The sequence below is a fragment of the Chinchilla lanigera genome, unplaced genomic scaffold (genome assembly GCF_000276665.1).
Source record: "Chinchilla lanigera isolate Chin_1 unplaced genomic scaffold, ChiLan1.0 scaffold00032, whole genome shotgun sequence".
Classification (NCBI taxonomy): Eukaryota; Metazoa; Chordata; class Mammalia; order Rodentia; family Chinchillidae; genus Chinchilla; species Chinchilla lanigera.
Window position 1 is genome coordinate 1,635,993 of NW_004955433.1, and position 23,035 is coordinate 1,659,027.

Here is a 23,035-nt window from a genome sequence, read left to right on the forward strand (position 1 = left end):
TTTGGACCGTTGCCCTGCCTGGTAATCTTAGTTAAAACCTTGGCTAGAAAGCAACTCTATACTCAAGCTCCCTTGTTCTGCTGGTTTGGTGGGAGATCCATTCATAAGTGTACTGGGTGATAGGAAACAGAAAAATCTTTCAAAATGTGGCTGCTCAGTGATTATTTCTAAATTCCTCCCCCACTTGATATGTGAACACACAGTGACAGATCCTGGGCCGTAAGTGTTTATGCATCTATATGTCTTCATAATATTATGCTTAAAACATATTTCTAGTAAACTGAAATGTGAACCAGATAAAATCTTATAGCCTCTACTCTTCATTGTTTCTCAATATTTCCAGTTCCTTGGTTTCCATGCTCTTCGACCTCCTTTTCCTGGTGCCGTCTTAGACAGATTCAGTTTATCTCTCTCTTCCCATCCTCATACTTTTTCTGCATTCATCCAAGTCTTTTCCCACCTCACCAGGAACCAGATTATTTCTGACCTACTTTAAGGAAACTTTTCCATTTTTGCTCTTTCCCCTGTTAACCTCCACTGTCTAATCCTGTAACCTTTGCAGTGTTTCATCATGAAACATTTTGATGTCATCTTTTTTATCTCAGTGGCTTTTCTCCTTGGTAAGACTAAAATTCGTTAAGAATCTTTGCATTTTCTAGATTTCTTTTGCTACTGGAGATTGGACCCAGGGCCTTCACACTGAGCTACATCCCCACCCCTGTAACTTTTCTTTTGAGGGAGAGTCTTACTCAGTTGTACAGGCTGAACTGAAATTTCTAATCTTGCCTCAGCCTCCCAGAGTGCTAGGATTACAGACCTGCACTACCACAACTGGCTTCCTAGAATTCTTGTTACATACTCAGTACCTGCTTGCAAAGTTTACTCTCAGTATTGAGTTTACTCTCAGTATTAGAAGACTTCCTCAAAGGACTTAGAAACTGCAGTTAGTGGTTATCTACCCTTTCCAAATTCATATAAAAAAGAAAGGAGAAATGCTGTTGGTAACCTGAGAGAGTCGAGTTTAGTGTGCTTTTTACTGATCTCTGACTTTTCCCTCTTGGAAACTTAGTTGTGTTATGCTAATATTGATTATTATACACTACCCCAGAGTTCCCCAAGAGAAATTGGAAGGTTGTGGTCGTGCACATCCTGGTAGGCAGACATCTGGGATGCCCCCTCCCAGCTGCCTGGTACACGTGCTGTGCATATCCCCAGAGCTTGTGCCCGGCCGTGTATGGCCACCCCGGTAAGCAAGCTCAGTTATAGTGTGGATCCCTTTTAGAAATGAAGGTTATCTTGAGTGGCCAGGACCCACCTGCGTCTCTCACAAGGACTACGACTTCTGAGGAAGGAGATTCCAAATGGGAGAGCAACATGGCAGCTTTCTATTGCTGGCTTTGAAGATGGAAGTGGCCACACAGGTGAAGCTATTGGTGACCTTCTGAAACTTGGACAGATAGCAGAGAGGAGGCCCTTTGCTACAGCTACAAGGAGCTGTGGCAGGTCCAAAAGGAGTATACGTGTGGACTTTCCACAGAGCCTCTAGGTGAGTGCAGCCTGCTCAGCCTTGACCTCAGCCTGGCGTTAGCCTGGGCATAGGACCCAGACCTGCCACACCCAGGTCTGTGAAGTGTGACTTGTGAAATGAGAGCTAGCAATGAGTGTTGTTTCAGGCCACTAAGCCTGTGATAACATGTTACACAGCAATAGGAAACCAGTGTTTCAAATTTATGTGAACAACTTCTATTCTGTCCTAATAGTGTTTTGTCCATGGCTGAGGTAAAGACAAGTAAAAGTCTCAGAAGACCTGAGTATTTGGACCATAATTGTTTGGTGATGTTTGGCAAATGGGTTAATCATGTTTTTTCCTAAGACCATATTTACTGTGGCTTTGGTAATTTCAGGTATATGTCCTCAACTGTCAGGAGCTGGAAGTGTCTGACTGCACTCAGAGGTATTCCAGGTCAGCTTGACTTACCTGGAATGTGACTTGAGAAGAGGAAGTGTTAGGTTATGATTGGGCCACAGCCCTGTTGCTTTTTGTTCAGGACTGCTTTAGAGGTGACTTGGGTTTTTTTCTTCTCTCTTAGACACTACCATTATGTGATCATTATAGTAGCTGTAAATCTTCTCCCTTTTCAGAAAGGAACAGAAGTAAACAATGTCTTTCACAAAGGAAGGGACTAATTTAAATTCATGGATAGAGATGTGGCACAGGGAAGGAAGCACCCCATCCAAATTTCATTATTTGCTGATTACCACAATTAGTGAATAGAAATATGTGAACTAAGTTACAGCATTTCTCAGAAAGTGCTGAGGAATGGGTGTGTGAGTATGATGACTACAGTGGTACATGAAAAATGGGGGACTTCAGCTGACTTGGGCTTCTTAACGTTATTCCTTGATCTTTTTAGTCATCACTGTTTTGGAAAAACTTGTCTGAAAGATAGAGCTATGGTAGGGCAGGGCAGGAGGGACAAAAATGACCTAGATGAAGAACTGAGACAGCTGGGAGGTTTTCTGTTCTATAGAGAGCTGACAGATCTTAATGATGCTGTGTTATTTGCGACCCTCCTTTTGAAAGGATTTGGGACCCCTAGGTTTTGCACACTAGCTTGCCTCAGCAGCTGCCTAGGAGAGGCTTCCACTGCTCTCTGTGGTGGGGTGGGGGTTGGGAACAGCTGTGGCATCTGTCTCTGATCTAACTGTGCCTTTATAAATACTTCTTGTCTGTTTGTCACGTTGCTTCCCGCCCACCCTGTCTCCCTCTGAGTACTGTAAAATTCGTAAGCATCCCTGGAATGTACATGTGGCCTTTGTCATTCCTGGCTGTAAGCTTTCTGCTGGTCAGCACTTTGTTGCTTTGCAAGGCTCTTCTGGACATTAGTTACTTGGGCTGCAACACAGACTGTGCTCTTTGGGAACATAAGAAAATGTCTTTTTTGTTATTGTTAATTCTTGGAATCCAGCTGGATGGAACCTCTAGAGTTTACACAGACTTTCACAGACACATTCTATCTGTAAGGAGAAAGTACTCCCACTCTGTAGGGTTTTTGGGTTGTCACACTTAGTGGTTATTTGCGGGTGGGCTGTTTAATGACAGTTTCCCCCACCCCTAGACTGCAAGCGGCAGCCTGGACTCTGTTCACCTCAAATACCCATTTTTGGGACCTGCTTTTCAACAGTTCTTTCTTCATTAATGTGTGAGAAGTCTAATTTCTGTTGGAATGAAGGTGAAACTCTAGTCACAGACAAACCAGCCGGGTCTCTGAGGCAATGTGGTCGCTTAACTGTTTCCTAAAGTAGGATGTGGAGAAGGCAGAAAGGAGATGGGGACACAGGCAAAAGGAAAACTTAGGCAGCTATGGGTTTTCAGCCTTCTTGTGCAGGACTCACCAATGACTGATGTGAATCATCTACATGTGTAGTGGAAGAAGGGTGGGCCACACCCTGGGTGCTCCTGAGCCTCTGTCTCCCATCTGTCTGGCCCAGTGCATAAGAAAAGTCAACAGCACAAAGCTTGGAGAAACACCACATCTAGTAAGGCAGGGCTAGGGAAAGGGCGTCCCTAAGCCTTTGGGTTTCAGGGTGTAGAAATAGAAACCAGCTGGTAAGGTGGGCTGCAGTTATGTTAGGAGGATGACAGGGTGGGAAAAGTTCTGGCTAAAATGTGTGTGGTGTGGGGGCTGTAAATGTTAGAAGTGAGAACTGACAACTCTCGGAAGTCTTCCCTGTTAGAGTTGCGGGGAGATGATACAACAGAGGACTGTTTTCTTTTGTGAGAGGGTGGAGGCCAATACCTGTGTGGATTTATCAAGTGCATACTAAGAGGTATTACTCTAAGGGCCTCTCTGAGAAGTAGATGTTGCCATTGGCATGAGAAAATGAGAGAAAGGACAGATCTGAATAGAGTGGTGGACAAATGAGCTCCACAGAGGATGTGCTAGTTTAGAGATGTCTGGGCCATGGATAAACAGAGCGCCCAGGGGCAGGGAGCTGTTAGCATGTGGTTGGTGACCAGTGTCACAGGCCAGGTTGAGATCACCAAGAAAATTGTGTAAAACAGGTTGAGGGTAAAGAAGTATGTTAATTAATTCTTGCAATCATCCTGTGATACTTATTTTAAAGTTGACAAAACTGAGGCTAAGTGATTTACTGTACATCGCACGACTAAATGATGGCAGAAATACCCATCACTTGTCAGCTGAGTCAAATTCAGTGGTTAGGTTCACTGTTGACCTTATGGAGAAATTTGATTTAGTTCGCGTCCAATTTGGTTTGCAACCAGAATCATGGAAAGAATTAAGTTTGTGAACTGAGGTAGCACTGTGTTCTGCTTTTCTGCTGACCTTCATTATTTCCACGGTTAGATTTTGTTTAAAAAAATTAAGTACTGTTGGGCTGGGATTATAGCTCAGTGGCACAAGCACCTGCCTGGCTAGCACAAGATCCTGCGTTCAATTCCTGGTACCCAAAAAAAAATCACTGGTTTCTTACTCTATCTCCCTCCTATTAGCTGCAATAAAAACTGAAGACTTACCTCCCTAAAATAGATGTTTTTGAGACAGGATCTTGCTATGTAGTTTAGGCTGGCCTGAACTCACTATGTAGCACAGGCAGGCCTTGAACTCATGGCAAAATTCCTGCCTCAGCCTCCCAGGTGCTGGGATTACAGGCATGCGCCACCATGCTCAGCTTTAAAATAGATGTTTAGCATTTATTATTGTTATTAACATTTCCTACTTTAAAATACATTTTGTCTTCTGTTATAAAAGTAGAAGGGATTTTTTTTTTTCCTGTCTTTTTGAGACAGGGTCTTGCTATGCAGTTCAGGCTGGCCTTGAGCTCACTTTGCAGCCCAGGCTGGCCTCGAACTTGCAGTGATCCTCCTGCCTCAGTCTCCCAAGTGCTAGGATTACAGGTGTGCACCACCACACCCAGCAAAGGGATTTTTTTTTTGTAACAATTCAAATTTATAGAAATTTAAGTGGAAATAAAATTTTCTTGTAATCCTGCCATCCCAAAAGAAAGCCCTTACACTGCATTCTTTTTGCAGGGGTTTAGAAAAGCAAAATTGGTTCCTTCTTTGGAACTGAGCTCTGTTACAGGCATCCCCCTGTGTCTTACCATCTGTGATTATTCGATTATCTGGGCGCCATCAACTATACTGACTTAGGGTTGCTTTCTTGCAACTATGACTTAGGGTTGCTTTCTTGCCTCACCATCTGTCCTTCGCATTTACCATGTATGTAGCACACAGTAACACGTAAGATGTGTCTTACACACTTGCGACTATGTTAATACCTGCTTGACCCACTAGACTACTGTGCTCCTCGAATTAGGAATGCCTTGTCTTTTGGAGAAAATTACTTAACAAGAGCATATGGAGTCAGGTAATTACTCAGTACTAATCAAATGCTTTTCTGGTGATTTGGTGGTGCTTTGGGGTGCCCGTGAAGGTTTGGCATGCAGAGCTCATCTCCCTGGCTTGTGATCTGAAAGCTGGCCTCCAGCACTCCCTTTTCTCTGTCCCAGCTTCTAGCTGGGCTGTGTGGAATTGTCTTCTCCTCGTCGTAACATAAGATTTTCCTCCTATCCATTTTTCTCTTTTCTCTGGCTCTCATTGTTCTGCTGTTTGTGTGAGACAATTTCCTTAGGGGTTTTCTTGGCTCCAGCCTTGGTATTTCATGGTATAGATGACAAGAGGAGTAGCAAATGTTGTCTAAATCATCCTGAAAGAATGTGACCCTCGGTGGTAATGAGATGCTTGAGACATTTTATATTATGAAAGTTACCCCAGCAGTGCTTAGCCTTGGAAATATCCCCATGCAGGCTTCATAGTTGTGGTTTGGGTTGATACTTTACATTCCAGTGTTTTCCCTCTTGCTTGGGAACAAAAGGCATCTCTCATTTTCCCACCAATCTTTGTTTCTTTAAGAGAAAATATGAATCCAATTCAGTACTCCGGATTGTACTCTGATAAGAGTGTATATTTACAGCAATGATCCCTTAAGGCCCTTGGGTAAAACTTACTTCTTACACAGTTGATGAGCCTGAATTTCTCCAGATACTGGGAAGTGGCTTGCAGTTAGAGATGGATTTCAGATGAGAACGGTGTGATCTCTTTGTCTCTCCTTGTGTGGGTGGCATATATATTACCGAGACAGACTCAATGAAGATACTAACCAAGATGAGAAGGGATGTGCACCTCTTTGTGGGCATCCTTTTCATGAAGAAGAGACAGCAAAGGGAATGTGTCCTATGCTTCTCTTTTCTTCTACTGCCCTGTGGTTCCCTCTTAGCTCTGTTTAAATTGGATGGGTGTCTGTCGTCTTACCATATGAGTCTTAGTTGTTTCTATCTCCTTTGGCAAGGTAGAGGAGCTGCTCACGGATGATGATTTGTTTTTATCTCAGTACATGAAAACTACACATCAGGTGTATATAGGATTAAATTAATGTCCATCAATGCATGGACCGACATGAGATTGGCTAGTGAAATCACTTGAAGACCTAGAAATCAGTGAGTTGCAAGGTTACATAGCGTTCCTTGAATAGTTGGGTGTGTGTTCATTTTTGGCAGTACTGGGGATAGAACCTGGGACCCTCTACCACTGAGCTCTATTATAGGCATCCCTGCTGCACCCGGCCATCTGTGATTATTCGATTATCTAGGCACCGTCAACTATACTGTGACTCCATGATTTAGGTATGCTTTCTTGTTTCACCATCCTGTCCTTTGCACTTGCCACAGTATATACCACACGGTAACACATAATACATATCTTACACACTTGTGACTATTTGAGTAGTATTTGCTTGATATTGATATCCCACTAGACTATTGTGCTCCACGAATTAGGAATGCTGTGTCTTTTGACCAATGTCTTCAGGATTTAGGCTTTGATCTAGTACATGTTGATAAATACTTGTTGAATGAATGAAAGTATGAATAAAGACACCCATTTCCTTTTGAGGACGGATGACTGACCTACACAGAAGAGTTATTTCTTGGTTTTCTGTTGAGGTTATAAATCAAAAACCTTAAATCAGAGACAGCCAAAGAAAAAACTGCTTTTAAGTAAGGCACTTGTAAAAGAATAGGTATATATTTTCAACTTTTCAACTAATAAACAATTATTGTAGAAAAACAAAGCAGAATGAAATGTTTGAGTAGAAAACCTGGAGGTACACACATAGATTTCCATTAGATTTGGAGTTTCCCAGGATACGTGATAGAAACTCAATTCATTGGCCATTTAAAAATTGACCCTTCAAATGAACCATCTTAATATAGCAAGAGAAAATTCACTACCAGGATTTTTTTTCTCTGTATTGACGGTCCCTAAGCAAAATAATAAATTCACATTTGTGCATCTCTGATTCCAGACTCAAAAAAACTTACAATTAACATTAGAACCAGAGACTTTGCTTAGAGGTCATTTGTTTAAATCTTCTCACTTTACAGACAAGAAAACATAACCCACAGCATTCAGTGTCTTGAATCAGTATGGCACAGACCACTGTAGGGACACAGGTCCTTGGAGATGCTTGGATCCTTAACTTGTTGCTTATTAAATAAAGCATGATTTGTGTTTTCATATGAATGAGTCAGGGATTTAAAAGCATCTCTTCACTTGCCTATAGATGCGTTTGTTCTCAAAACTTGACCTTGATTTTATAAAACTCTGGGGACAAGTCCTTTTCTGCTGTGATACAGGCAGGTTAATAATTTAGGGAATGTATGTCTAAAAAGTTGGCAAAACAAGGTTTATTACCCCTAAATTTATCCAGCCTGTCTCCTCATCTTTGTGAGGATGCAAGAATGAGAGGCTTCCAGAGACACTCAGCCACATCCACAGTCTCCTTTGCCCTAAACCTAGTGTCACTTTGGAGTCCAGTAGAGCCTCACATGACTGGCACTGCCCCAAGCAGAGATAGTCATGTCATGGGTACCTAGTTGCCCCTCAAGCCATGAAGTTTCCTCCAGAGTTATGGAACCAGGACTGGGCTAATGGGGTGCAGCATGATAGCACCCCCATGAAATTGGCCTTCATTCTTTTGGGAAAGGGCCAGTCTAGTCTGCATTGGAATGTGCCCGCTGAGGACTCTAGCTGTGGATGCGTCCACTCTTTTCATAATTTCTCTTTTTCAAGGGCTGGCGTTATCTCTGTCCCTTCCTTAATAAAAGTCCCTTACCGTTTTCTCTTTCCAGTTGAAGCTTTTTCCTGTAAGCTTGTGTTGTTGCTTTAGTTTGCTTCCCATAATCACTAAAACAAGGACCCATGCTAGCCTATGATAAATAGCAGTATTATCCATAAATGGAGGCTTTGAGAAAAAAGTCTTCATCACTTTTTTAAAACAAAAATCTCAGGCTATCTTAGCTGAATGCATAAGAGAAGTTATCTCATGAATTAAAATTTAAGAAACAAATTTAGAAGGGAGACTTGTTTTTAAACTTAAATTGTAATTTTGACTTTATTTTATTTTATTTTATTTTGTAATTTTGACTTTAAATGTAAGAATTATCTTGCTTTCAAATCAAAACATAATTTTGTTTTAAAGTAACAAAACATCACCTTGGTAACATACTGTCCTGCTTCGCATTTGCTAGTGAGGATCAGGAGCTACAGGCTACCTAACCTCATCAAGTACTGAAGCGCTTCAATTCTAAAAGTAAAAGAATGTCACTTGAGTGTGGAGAATAGAATCCATGTTGCACATCCAGTTCGTTAATTTCAGGAGTCTGGACAGGATTAAAATAGAAGCAAAAGAGAAGATGGAGAATCCAGAATGGTTTCTAGCCACAGAGGATGTTGATGTTGCCAAATTGCTGATTTTGGAGGCAGAAATTTTTTTCTGTGATTTTTTTTTTTTTTTCTCCTCCAGCTTTATAAGTGAGTTTCCTATTTGAAGGGACATTTTCTTCATGTTAGAACAAAACTATCTCCTTTTTTTTGTTCTCTTTGCTCTTCCCTTTGTGATTTTAATTTCTCATTTAATCCAGGAGCTTCCATCAGCAGCTTCTCCTGGAATGCCTAGCAGCAATAACAGAACTCCTGTTTCACTTCAGACTTCAAAATTATATTTATCTTTTCCTCCCACCTAATTTAGGGAAAGAAAACCCAGCTTTCCTGAGGACCCATTAAATGCAACCCTGCCAAGTGCTTCATTTTAATTGGTGACAGAACGGGGGTGGAGGGGTAAGCGGAGCTGAGGTTCGAAACCATGGCTATCAGAATCCAAGCCTTCAGCTGTCCTTCTCTGGCTAAGCAAGATTTGGAATTGTGGAGCATACTTTATAGCAGCACTCAGAATGTAGGTGTTGGCACACATTCTTATATAAGTTGTTCTATAATTATCTCGATAATGAAGTCAGCTGGGCATTTTTGAAAAACTTGGCAATTATGAATTTCAGTGTATATTTTTATGTTAAAGTGACCTTTTGGGCACAGATAGCATTTATCTAGAAGGCTTCTGCCACCTGTGCTTTTGTTTTGCTTGGTAGATGTGGGGAACTCAGGTGCCCCTTCATTTCAGTGGCCAAAAGTGAATTCTCTACAATGAAAGTGACAATATTTATGACTTTTGTGTTTGGTAATGTTACTAAATGTTAGTATGGTGTCTTGGTTACTTTTCTCTCATTGCTGGGACAAAATACTTGATGCCCAAAATTAAGGAAGGAAAGGTTTATTTTGCTTACAGTTTGTGGAGGTTTTAGTCCATACTTTGCAGGTTACAAGGCAGAGTGGCACACGGCAGAGGGCTACAGCTCATGGAGGCAGAACACAGCAAAAGCAACAACCACTGAAAGGGAGGAATGGCCGCAAGCAGCCTCTTCCTCTCCCTTACATATGCAGACTATCCATCCCAGGGCGGGTGTAGCTCTCACACCCATAATCAATGGATCTCTAAAAGCCTGCCCCATGACCGCATAAGGCTTTGGGGGGACACACAGACACAAACCATAACATATGGCTAATTTCTACTGCCACATTGTACAGTTCTTAGGGCTAGCAACAGAGTTTATTAGTGAATAACAGAAAGAAGATATTTTAGTGCTTTGGGTAGTATTTCTGAATGAACAAATAACTGTATTCAAGAGAGGTTCTAAAAGAAAAATTAGTCAAGTTAGAGATGGGCTATTTTAGAAGTAGTCATATTTTAGAAGTAGTCAAGTTAAAGATGGGCTATTTTATATCACTGAATTTAATCATAACCATTTTCAAGATGGAGTGGGCTATAGCAATCATCTAATAAATCTTCAACAGATAGATTAGCAAATGGAGGCCTAAATCAGTGAAGGTCTTACAGTTACTTAGTGGCTTCATGTGGGCACTTTTGCTTTGAAAATGATTAAAACCAAGCCTTACATTAGAGGCTCTGTACACCATAGCTGCAAAATAGTCTGGTCTTGGCATTGCCAGGACTAGTGCAAATATACTTGGCATTACCTTGTCAATTCTGATTCTCAATTTCCAACCTTTGTGATTGCCAGAAAAATTGTGGCTGTAGAGTGTTTTTTCTTTCTATGTGAACATACTGGGTTTTTATAGCATTTGAATGCATTGCAGTTTCTAGGGCTGCCTGGCAAAATCCTAGATCACTGAGAAAGTAAGGGCAAAGACTCTGGCCTCCCGCGTTCAGATTTCAGCTCCTCAGCTTGCTAACTGACCTGGGCAAGTTGCTAACCTTCAGTGCTTCCGTGTTCTCATTTATAAGTTAGGTTGTATAGTTAGTCACAGTTATGTCATATAATTATCAAGAGAAATGCATTAGTTCATTTATGTTTAAGGATTTTTGGGAACCTTGGAAATGGTCAATAAATGTTAGCTGTTATTATGATCATAGAATACCGGATACCTCAAGCCACCTTTTTTCAATCAGGGTTGTACTTTTATGGGCAAGGGGAATGTTTGCTGAAATTTTTCCTGAGATTTTGTAATAGAGATGGTTTTGAAAGTAATATGTCAGTGGGGTTTGCGAGGTTTGGATGTATAAATACTGCATATGAGTCCCTTCCAGGTAGGAAGAAATGATGAGTCACTACAGTATTCTGGTGGGAAGACACCCAGGTGTGTCCAGTGTAACTGCAGGGTCACATTCTCCCTGGGTAGAAGTGAGGCACCCAGTCCAGTGAATATTTAGATTCTCAGCCCATTGAAGCCCTGAGGTAGCAGGCCAAGGAGTTTGGGTTGGGAGCCTCTAAGTACCAAATTCCCGTTGGCGGCAAGGCAGAGAGAGGAAGGGCCAGAGATGGATGGGGTCAGGCAGGGAGACCAGCTGGGAGCTGTTGAGTTACTCAGCATGAAGAAGAAGGGGATGTAGAAGTAATAAGACTTGGGATTGTTGGAACCAAGGGTATGGCCTCAAGCATAGGTGAGTACCTTTAACTGAATGAGGAGGTTCTGGAGAAAGGTGGGTTTGGGGTGGAAGGCTGTGATTCAGTTTTGTGAACATCACCTTATGGTACAGTTAAGAAAACTGAAGAGAACCCCCCTGTTGCCTAGAGAACTAAATAGTTGAATATCTGAGGTAAAATTGGGGGGATTACTTCCATGTGTGGTAATGTGGGTTATATAAGAATATATGCAGTTACTTGAAACTGGTCTATGGACTCAAAAGAGACCTTGCATTCCATAGTGACGTTTAGGGCAGAAGCCATGAAGTGCTGGCTGTAGGACTTCAGTTCTGCTGGTGTGTGAGTCACAGGTGAGTTGCTCAGAGCCCCTCAGCCTTTACCTCAGGCTTTCTGGTGCTGAGGCCACAGAGGAGAAGCTCCTATTTCCTTTTTGCCCACCACACTGATGGGCAGCCACGCTCCCATGGAATCTTGTACAGAGAATGAAGCTCAGACTTTGAAATTGAAGAAGTGCATTATAAAATCTACATATTTTATACCACAAATTTAGAAGACAGAGACACTAAAGACGCAATTTTAAATTTCAAAAATTCTAAGAGCAAAATGTTTTATAACCCTTCATTTTTGCATGTGGTTTTCAATGGGTATAAATACACTCTGTGGGTGTGTGGGTGGCTTCTCGTGTTTTGGAAAACGGTGAGAATATGAGATGGCAGAGCTTTGGATTCTGGGATGAGAGCTATAATTACAAACTCTGATTCTTTCCGAGGGTTGGCTCATGTGGATATCTGGTATCTAGAAACCCAAGAAGCCAGAATCCACAGCAGTAACCACCCCTGCAGGAATGAAAGGAATCGTTGTGATGGTGAGGCGAGGGAATGTGAGATGCTGCTTCCCGTGTCCGGGCTCCTTTCATGCATAGCAGGCTGCTCAGGCCTGTGCAGCGGCAGAAGTGAGAGCTGGGCTGATGGTTTCCCCGGGCCTGACGCTTGCCACCATCATGCAGCTGTGATGGAAACAGTTCTAAATATAACCTGGGACTCATTTCAGATCCTCCCCCAAGTCTTGCCGGATGTGGTAAACACCCTAAAAATACCTGCTGTCTGAACCCTTAAGGTGTCTGAAGAGGAAGAGGCAGGTACTGTCTGGGCTGGCTAAAGCCCAGTGCTGCTGGGAGACCTCCCGGGCTGCCCCCGAGGCTGTGTGATGGGTTGCACCTGCTGCCGCGTTCAAGGATAAGTGCCTGCTCTTGAGTCTCTGGTTGCTGCTGGCAGGTTTCAAGGAAACTATTCATGGATCTGACATCTGTTCTCTATTCTCTTGAACTCAGATCCACAGCTGCCACCATGGTACTCAAGCAGTGTTGGTGGGTTTCAGTTGTATTTCACAGAATCAGAATTTTACAGCTAGTACGGACTATTAATAAGCCATTAAAGTTACTACAGTAATGGAGCCACGTTTCTGTACCTATATAGTAACCATAGAAATTTGAAAATAGAACTTCAGTCTTTGAGTATTAAAAGAAATCACTGTTACAGTTATACAATGTAAAAATAGAAGGATAATGAAAACTAGTCTTTAGAATTATTGACTAAATGATTCCACACAAAGCATTTTCTTTAAAAATTGGCACTGTGAGGCTCACTCAAGCTTCGGTATTTTGAACATGAAGCTCATTGGTAACATAGCCAGAGCATTAGGAATCTTATCTTCAGGGAAAAGACTTTCAATATCTCCGTCTGGAATTGTGAACCATAACCAAGGTATTGTGATCTAAAGACCCTGGATAAGCCCTGTTTCCCAGGAAAGAGAACATTCACAGATTACCTTTAATATCCATGAGAGGCACTCAGAGTGCGGAAGCAGTCAGCATTATCTCAGCCAAACAGTGACAGCACCCGTCTTTCCAAACATCTGCTAGTTGCCTTACCCAGTCTCTGTGCTCATGTTCTAAGAGGTCCTGTTGGGGCACAGCCTGTGTGAGAACAGAAGCGGGAGAGCCACTTTGGGCTTCTTCTCTAAGTGCAGGAGACTGAGCTAGTTTGATGCTGAAAAGATTTAGATACATCCCATTATGGTTGTTACAACATTGCCTTAGTTGAAATCCCTGTCACAAACAAAGCTCCTTTATGCATTTAGAAGAATATTTAACGGTAAGTTAAAAATAAAGTGGAAGTTGTGAATGAATGATGGAAATCATCAAAATGTTTGGAGTTTTTATGTCACTTACTGCATATCTGAAATATCTACTTTTAGAAGCTCCTATTTCCTGGGATTGGAAAACTAGGATGAAGCCCTTAGGAGGTGGTCTTTCTGGAAGAGAGACTGGTTTTGTAGTGAGAATGTGGCTTTGGAGCTGACAGCATCTCTGTGAGGAAGCCAAGAAGCATTCAGGCATAAAGGGATCTTCTTTCTGGGCATGAGAGAGGGACAGGATGGAGAAAGTATTGTTCACAGCCTCTCAGACATTTCTCCTCTGCAATTCCAGAGTGAAGAACTTCGAAACTTGTCCCTTTCTGGCCATGTTGGATTTGACAGTCTGCCTGACCAGCTGGTCAACAAGTCTACGTCTCAAGGATTCTGTTTCAACATCCTGTGTGTTGGTAAGTGGTTCATCACCTACTGTCCCGAGAGACCTCTGACCCTTTGGTGCTGGAGAGGGGCAAGCTTCCAGAAAAGTGGCACTTTCACTCCTTTATTTCTTCAGTAAAGCAAGGCAATAATACTTGCTGTTCTTATGTCACACCGTTGTAAAGATTGAGAGGTACATTTGGGTATATGTATGGTTTGTGATATTCAAGTTATTTTTATTTCTGTCACATGGTCAAGCAGCTGGCCAGTTTAATATTGTTACTAAAACATTTATTGTAATTTTTAGTAGACAGGGAGACCAAGTAGGTACAGGAAGTTGAAAGAAGGAACTGCCATGCCTATAGTGAAAATATTCAAAGTTCTTTTAAGAATCTGATCCTAGGGTTTCTGATTCTAGTACCATAGTAACCTGTGCTGAAGTCTTTCTAAAGATACATTATCTATAGTAAGCGAAATCCAACACTGCTCTAGCTTCCTGCTGCCTCCCTCCCTTTTTTTGGTACAAGGGATCAAAGCAAGGAACACTTAATATGAGCTGCATCTCCAGCCTTTTAATTTTTATTTTGAAATGGAGTCTCACTAAGTTGCCCAGGCAGGCCTCAAATTTGGCTCCTCCTTGCCTCAGTGTCCTGAGCGACTGGAATTACAGACATATGCCACTGTGCCCAGCTCTCTTAACTACTTTAATACATTTACCATTTTAAAACTTAGTTGCTTTTAGGGCAGAAGTCAATCTAAAATTCTGGTTAATATGTGAAATAAATTTTCTGCCTCACTTATCAAATTAGCCTTCTGTCCTTAAATTTGAATCTAAAATTGATTGCAGTTTATTCCTGGTTGACACATGGGAAAGTCCAAAGAGATCTGACTTACATCCTCAGTATGTTTTATTCATATGCCTTGTATTTTATACTTTGGCTTAGGCCTCTTGCCTTAGGATTTTTCTTTCTCTCTGTAACTATATCATTTTTTAAACTAAGAAAAGCTGGACATGGTGGCACAAGCCTATAATCCCAGCACTTGGGAAGCTGAGGCAGGAGGATTGTGCCTCAGTTCAAGACCAGTCTGGGCTACAAAGTAAGCTTAAGGCCATCCTGAACTGCATAGCGAGATCTTGTCTCAAAAAGAAAATAAATAAGTGAATGAATGAATAACTAAGAAGAAGGTTTAAAAGATGTAGGAAAAGAAGAAAATTAAAATATAATCATCTATTAGTTTAGAGAAGAAATGTTCTTGGAGCAGGTAATAGCTGCTTTTTTACCCTGTCACATGTGACAGTAACCAAGCCAAAGAGCAATGAAGTATTTTGGGCTGTGTTGTTTTGTCACTGTAGTCCTTTGCATAACAGACCAAAGCAATTCTGTAGGTGGCCAAGTGGACCTCCCTCCCTCTAAACTTAGAAGAGTGTGTGCCAGGCATGGTGGCGCACACCTGTAATCTCAGCACTCGGGAGGCTGAGGCAGGAAGCTTAGGCAGGAAGCTTGCTGTGATTTCAAGGCCAGCCTACGCTTACATAGTGAACTGAAGTCCAGCCTGAACTACATAGTGAGACTCTTGTCTCAGGAAAAAAAAAAATAAACAAACTTGGAAGAATGTATTAGACTTCTTGTGCATTGAATTTATTTATTTATTTTTTCTTTCTTTTTTTTTTTTTTTTGGTTTTTTTTTTCTGGTACCGGGAATCGAACTCATGACCTTGCACTTGCCAGGCAGGTGCTATGCTGCTGAGCTAAATCCCCAGCCCCTATGTGCATTGAATTTAGAAAGGGTGTGTATTCAGTGCGAGAAGCACCGTGGCTTACTTGTTAATAGGGGCATTTGAGGGAAACAGATGTTTCTTTTTTAAAATAACTTTTCTAACTTTGGTTTTGGTTTTTGGCAGTGCTGGGAATTGAACCCAGGGCCTTGCATGTGTTAAGTAAGTATTCTGCCACTGAGCTATGTCCCCAGAGCTTTTTAAGACTTATTTTGAGGTGGTCTCAGTAAGCTGCTCGTACTGGCCTTGAACTTTAGATTCTCCTGTTGCAGCCTCCTGCGTAGGATTACAGGCGTGCGCCACTATCAGAAGCTTCTTGTGGGATTTATCACACATAGGCTGGTGTGCCCTGGGTGCTGTGAAAGCCTGTCATGTAGAGAGTTGCTTCGGCTGGCAGGCCGGACAGGCGTACTCTGGTGTTGTGTCTTAAGCACTGGGTAAGAAAATGACTAGAGAGGAGCTTTCCCTTCCCCCTGCATGAAAACCTCTTACAATTCAGCAGTCTCTCTACATGCTCACTGCAGAGCAGGCAGCTCTTCACTAGCATAGCAATTTGTTGGCAATTTGTTGGCTTTCTATTGAAAGCACGCTAATTGTAATCTAGGCCAGTTACTATTCTGGCTTCTTTTCCTGGCCTCCTCAGCCCCGTCTCCAAGAGCAGTTTCAAGAGCCTACCTGAGAGCTGCTTGGCCCTTGTACAGCAGTGGATGGCCTGCTGTGGGTGCTGTGGGTGTGGTGTTGCACTGGTCCCCAGGGTGCCTGGGTGGGATGCAGCCCCCTGTGTTAGCAGTCTGGTGTGGTGGGGACTCCTCACAGGCCAGCAAAGGGTCACCCTGCTGGGTCTGTAGAGCAGCCCCTGTCCTGGCCTCCTGGGTGGATGACAACAAGCCGTGATTCTTACATGTCCTGCTTGCCTTCTTCAGTATATTTAAGACTAGCTTTTCCAAGTGATTAACATAATATATCCTTACGTTTACAATTTTCATCTCCCACTCCCATCCTGTTCCACAGAGATGACGTTGGGATCCTTCTGGGAGCACCGCCTCGGTCCGTAGTAGACTGCTTCAGTGACTGGCTGTCATGCCAGCCTGTTGTCTTCCAGCTGTGTAGTAGATGTCGATGTGTTTGTGCTGGGCCCAGTCCCTTTTAGGACCTTCCAGGGAGAACATAATCCTGCGGTTTTTCCAGATTCTGTAGCTGCCTGCAGTTCTTGGCTCGTGGCTCTTTCCCCCTTCCTCAAAACCAGCTACACAGTATCTCTCTGCCTGTAGTTTTTTTGAACTGAGGAGTTTTATGCTGAGCTCCAGCTCCAGCCCTTTTTTAAAATTTTTGAGACATGATCTTGCTGATTTGCCCCATTTAGACTTAAACTTGTGATCCTCCTGCCTTAGCCTCCCAGAGTGCTGGGATTATAGGCATGTACTACCACACTTGCATTTTGTTCTTGTGTTTTGAAAATTTTCAGAAAATTGCACCATTCCAATTTAAACTCAGTTAAGACTTTCTCTCTCCCCCTCTGCCCAACACTCAGTCAGAAGATAATGTATTGAGTTAGGGAATTACGAACTGGATCCAAGGGTCAGAGAGCTGTCAAGGCACTGTGCCTGGTTCTTGGGTCTGGTTGCTTCTCCTGGGCCTCACCTCTGGGCTTTTCCCTCCCACCAGTAGTTACCAGTTTAGCAAATCCGAGGGGGAACAAGCCATTCTGAGACATCTCACTGAACACCACAGGATTTCTGTAGCTCACCAGGAGGGGCCACAGGTCCACCCTGGCTGGGAGGAAAGGCCCATCTACTCCAAAACACAAGAGGCTCCCCATAGGAATGACACCTTGTCAGAAAGGGGTTGGGCATTGGCCAGACACACCCTGGACAGATAAAAACAGTTCTCATGATTCCATAGATGCTTTTTTGTTTTGCTTTTACACAAATGCGCTCACGCTCCTTACTTTTTTGGTCTTTTTCACTCCACAGTAAGTCCAGGATACCCTTGCATGCCCTTGTAGTTAACTTTTTGTGTTCTTTTAAATAATCAGTTGGCACCTGCTATGGTTTGGGTATGGTTTGACTGGCCTCGCAAGAGTTCATGTGCTGGGAGCTTGGTCTTCAGTGTGGCAGTATTGAGAGATTGTGGAACCTTCAAATGTGAGGTTCGCAGTTCATCGGGGTAACAGTCTCAAGAGGGATTAAAGTAGTTTTTATGGATCCCCTGAGTCTGTTCTGTAGTAAGAGTTGTGATGAAAGAACAAGTTTAGAGGCAGGCAAGGTACTACATGCTTGTAGTTCTAGCTACTTGGGAGGTGGAGGCAGGAAGAGCTTAAGTTCAGTGCCACCCCAGGAAACTTAGCAAGAAAGACCCTTTCTCAGAAAATAAAAGGGGCTGGGGACATAGCTCAGTAGTAGAGTGCTTGTAGAGCCTGTGGTAGCTGCTGGGTTCAACCCCAGTACAGCCATAAGAGCAGCAACAGTCAGGCTGAGTAGTCTCTCTCCTGTGTGTGCAGCTACCACCGTGATCCGTTCACCAGGAAATCCTCCTGAGTCGAGCGGATGTTGGCCATGCCCTGAACCTCCAGAACTGTGAGCTGAATACTCTCATCTTCATAAAGTTACCCATCCTCAGGCATTTCATTGTAGTAATGGAAAATGGGTTAATACAGAGCCCTGTGGTTAGAGCTAGCAGCAGTTCCTTGGGAAATAGAGGTGTCAGCATTAACTGATCTTCAGAGGGTAGAACCAATTAAAGCCATTTTCCACAAATATTTTACAGCAAAATAGCTATGTAAGAAAACATGTCCACTATCAATCATTGATTTCTTAGGAGTCTATAAAAAAGTGTTTTGGTTGATCAAAACATTTGGACAGCCACATAGAGGAGTTGGTGTCATGTTTGACTTCATGTACCCCTGGTGGTTTCTTTCCTGCTTGTCACAGTGTGCATGTGTGTGATGTGATGGCATTAGTTTATTTTCATGTGATAAGTAGGAGGGGGAATTGAGGTTTGAAAAAGAGCAATACTTTCCCACAAAGGGTTTTTAAAAATCACAACAGCTAAAGAGCCTGTTTTTGTTTTGTGGCAAGAGCCTAAAAGCAGAGGAAGACACCAAGGCAGGAACTGATCTTGGCGTGAACTTCAGTCTGTTTCAGAGATACTGCACTCAGTGTCTGCTATCAGAATGCCTCTCTGTCGAGTCCAGGGGATAAATGAAGAAGAGAGAAGGAGGAATAGTTTGTACTTGCACAGGAAGAGAATTCAAATGCCTACTTGGCTAATAGAACACCCTGGAGGTAGCAGTTCCCTAGCCTCCATCTTGCTCACGACACATTGTCACCTTCCAAACTGTACATCAGTTTTAATAAAGCTTTCTATGTTTTACTCAAAAATCTAAATTAGAATTTAGCTTTCAGTCTTTTGCTATCTTTCTCATTCATCTTCTGAAATGACACTGAGAAGCTGCATTGATCTAGGTGCACTGAGATCTAGCATTGATCTATCAGTTCTTCATGAACATATAGAAGTAAGATACTATATATTCCTGTTTTTGGAGAGGAACCTGTTTAATGCTAGGAGAACCAAAGTAAGTTAGTAATTCATTTTGAAAAATACATTAAAAAACAATCCAGGCTTAATTTTTTGCAGGGGTGAGAAAAGAGGACTTGAAAACACAGTCTAAGGTTATTTTAACTGAGGCTATACTGTCAACATAAATTGTGAGATTCTCCAATCACATTTTAAACATATTAAACCTGTCTTCTTTTTCCAGGAAAGATTGTGAAGCAACTTACAGGATAAAATGAAGGAAGATAAACTTGACCCCAGAAAATAAGGTGAAGCTAAGGGTAGAGTCAGAGGTCAAACTCTACCATTAGGCTGCCTGTAGTAATTTATGAGGCAATACATTTGTCACTCAGCTTGGTAGTCAGTGTGGAGGGAATCCATTCATCCATTCAACAGATCATTTAGTGAGCACATATTATATGCCACACACAAGTTAGAATTTTAAAATGTGACAGATTTATAGTATCTGTAAATAAAACCAGAAGTATTTACTCCAGAAAGCACATCTAGAGGAGTTTCTGTGGTGGAATTTTAGAAAAGAGATATATGGTGATACAGTGGCTAGGCTGGGGCAGCTGCAAGTCAGCATGATGGGTGGAAGCACAGGCTTTTCCTTTACGTCCCTCATACAGCGTGGTGTTCTTGTGCCAAAGCTTGGTTCATCAGAGGCGAGTGTGTGAGGAATGACAGATCACAACTGGGGCGTGCTGATTACCTGGCTTCCCCCCAAGTAAGATCTAGGCTCCAGAGGCGCCCACAGGCTGTCATGCACAATGCCTTGCTTGCCTAAGTAGCCAGGTGGCAATGAGAGCACAGCATGTTGAACCTCATCTGCAGTTACCTCTTGGGTAATAATGCAGTTTTTCTGGTGGTGGGTTTGTTTGTTTTGTTTTCCCATGGCTACCTCAAAGTGTGTAGATGAAATCAGGTTGAGAGTGGAATGAAGAGAGTAGGACCACTTTCCTTGGTGATTTGGATGTCATGGTCACCACTGTTGGTAGCAGCAGCGAAAACAGAAGTCATGGGTAGCACTTCACGAGTGATTCTTCAACTGCTCTACCAATCATGTGTATAGGCAGATGAATTCACAGTAGAATAAAAAACAAACTGAAAAGTCTACCATAGTGGCAAGTCTCTGTAGAAATGATTAGCATGATCATTTTTACTTTAATTTTTGATAAATGCCTTCTCTGTCCATGGTGCTCTGCAAGGAAGTTTGGAATGCTGTAGTCATGATTTTCAGAACATTACTATTGTGGTTGTTTCCTTTGAAATGGCCCCTTTAACTAGAAGTGTCTCAGTTACTCAGGGAGACACTTCTTTGTTCAGTAGATCCTCACAAGTATAAACAAGGCTGTGTTCAAGGTGCGAAGAGATGTCTAGAAGCCAGTGCACTGAAGAGCTCCCTAGCTTCTGTAGTTCATTTTATTCCAAAACTGCCACTTCCTATGAAACTGCTTTTGGTGAATCACATTGCTGTGTCTAATTATGGATCTTAAAGCACAGAGCATAGGAATGGAAAGCTAAACACTCTGAAATTTAGAGGGACAGTGGTTTTTTCAACCCACTGATTACCCCCATGCTGTAAGTAGGGCCTGGAATGCTAATTGTTCATAATTCCCACCCTAACATCATTAAAGTTACAGTGGCTTCAAAAAAAAGTATGTTGTTCCACATTCACATGTGCTTAATAATTTTCCACCTAATAAAAGGAAATGGTAATTTCAGCTCTGTCCAGGTAACCTAGAATTCTTACCCTATAAATTGAAGCATTTATTGGTGTCCCTTGGGAAGCAGGGGAGGAGCAAGCAGGTCACTTTCTACTGACAGAACCTTTAGTGTGAGGGGATTTCTCTGGGGAGCTCTGCAGGGCGCCCTTGTCCATGTTGGGAGAACAGGGAAATCCTGGGAAGCAGCTGGCTGTGCTGAGGAGGTTACACACAGGCTCAAGTACTTCCATAGTCACCTACCAGATTCCAAGTCTCTTGGTGGAGAACCGTCTTTTATTTCTGTATCTGTTACTTGTAACTTTGTTTTGTTTAAAGCTGCTTTGTTAAGCCATGAATCTTGATTGTGGGCTTGTTACACTTTAAAGAATAGGTACTGGTTTCTCTTCCATTTTTTGATGGAGTTTATTTGTAAGAATATTCAAGAAGGTACAGAAGAGAGAACACAGTCTCAGCTGCTGCACAGGATGTGAGGGGATCTGGCTGTAACATTTGTTACCTCACTGATCAGTATTGATCCAGGAGATCTGGCTCAGTAGGCAGGTATCCCCTTCCTCCCTCCATGCTCCATGCTCAGTGAAAGAGGATGAACAGCCCCCATAGAGGACAGTTCCTTTGTTGAGGGTGTACGAGTAGCTGTGCTCCCCTGCTAGAGTCTCCAAATAGGCTCTTAGCTGCTGCACTGTCAGACCTCATGAGGATCTGAAATAACATCAGGGTATTGCAGAAGTTCAGTGTTGACTGTTTCTGTTCACCATTTCAGCCTTACACCTATGCTTATCACCGTATTCATTAGTTAAATACATGAATTTCCTGTAAGCTGTGCCAATACGCTCTTTATGCTGTATTCCCAGCCATCATCTATCCACAGTACAACTTCTACTCACTTTGAGCCTTTGCTGCTACATAGCTTCTGCTTATTTACCCGGCTCTGTACAGCTTCCCTTCTCTTGCTGTGATCTTGATCTTGTATTTCTCCTTTTTTTTTTTTTTTTGTGTGTGTGTGTGTGTGTGTGTGTGTGTTTGAGACAGGGTCTCCCTATGCAGTTCAGGCTGGCCTTGCACTCACTTTGTAGCCCAGGCTGGTCTTGAACTTGCAATGATCCTCCTGCCTCAGCTTTCCAAGTGCTGGAGTTACAGGTGTGTGCCACCACGCCTGATTTAGATTGTGTATTTCTCACTCACATAGAGAAGTTCTGCTTGTATGGGACCAGTAGGTACTATTATATCACAGAATAATAAGCAGGTGTACTTGGTGGCCTTGGGTCAGGGGCCTGGTCCTAGTCCAGTTATCTGTGGTCAGCTCTCACGGTCACAGAGTATAAGGTCTGGTCTTGTTCATAAGGGGAATGTGGTTATGGCAGATGCTTAAAATGTTATTCCTGTAATAATAAGTCAGAGCTGATTGGTATTCACTTATGTTCTGGACTAGACTCTTAAGACTTGGGAGAATGCCCTATAAGGCTGTTTCATCGCTGTATTCCAGAACTTGTGACAGAGCTGGGTACATAGTAGGCACTAGAAAACACTGGCTGAATGAAGCCTGATGGAGGAAGAAATTATATGATCTTACATCTATCAGGGACACAGTGGGAAAGGTTAAAGAGTAAGGCAAATCCAGGTGTGGTGATGCATGCTTGTAATTCTATCACTCTGGGAGGCTGAGGCAAGAGGATTGCAAGTTTGAGCCCAGTCCAGGCAGTTTTGCACCTTAGTGGGCTGAGATCTTACTGTATTGCCCAGACTAGTCTCAGAATTTGTGAGTGCAGGTAATCCTCCCGCCTCAGTCTTCCATGTAGCAGGGATTACAAATGTGTCCCCACACCCAGTTTGAATAACTTTATGTATCGTAAGTGGCAAGCCACATAAGGTTTCTAATCAGAGAAAGCTCAAATCCAGAAAGACTCCATCCTACTTTACTTTGCATACTGTTGGAAGACAATGAGCACCATAAATAAAGAACTTCTAATTAGAGGATTTTGTCCTTAGAGTGAGAGTGCTACCCTGAGGCTGTAAGTTCCAGAGCTTTTCCTGGAATGTCAGC

The 23,035-nt window shown here is 42.5% G+C and overlaps 1 protein-coding gene across 7 annotated transcripts in view; it reads left to right on the forward strand.

Moving 5' to 3' along the window:
• Sept11 (septin 11) overlaps positions 1–23,035 on the forward strand; it is an 85,574-nt gene that overhangs the window by 29,747 nt on the left and 32,792 nt on the right. For all 7 annotated transcript variants that reach the window (XR_001234733.1, XR_001234734.1, XM_013516165.1 and 4 more), the window contains exon 2: positions 13,850–13,964. Coding sequence is in view for 5 of the 7 variants with exons in the window: in XM_013516165.1 (XP_013371619.1) it covers positions 13,850–13,964 (115 nt within the window). In the remaining 2 variants the exon portion in view is untranslated. The remainder of the gene's footprint in view (positions 1–13,849; positions 13,965–23,035) is intronic.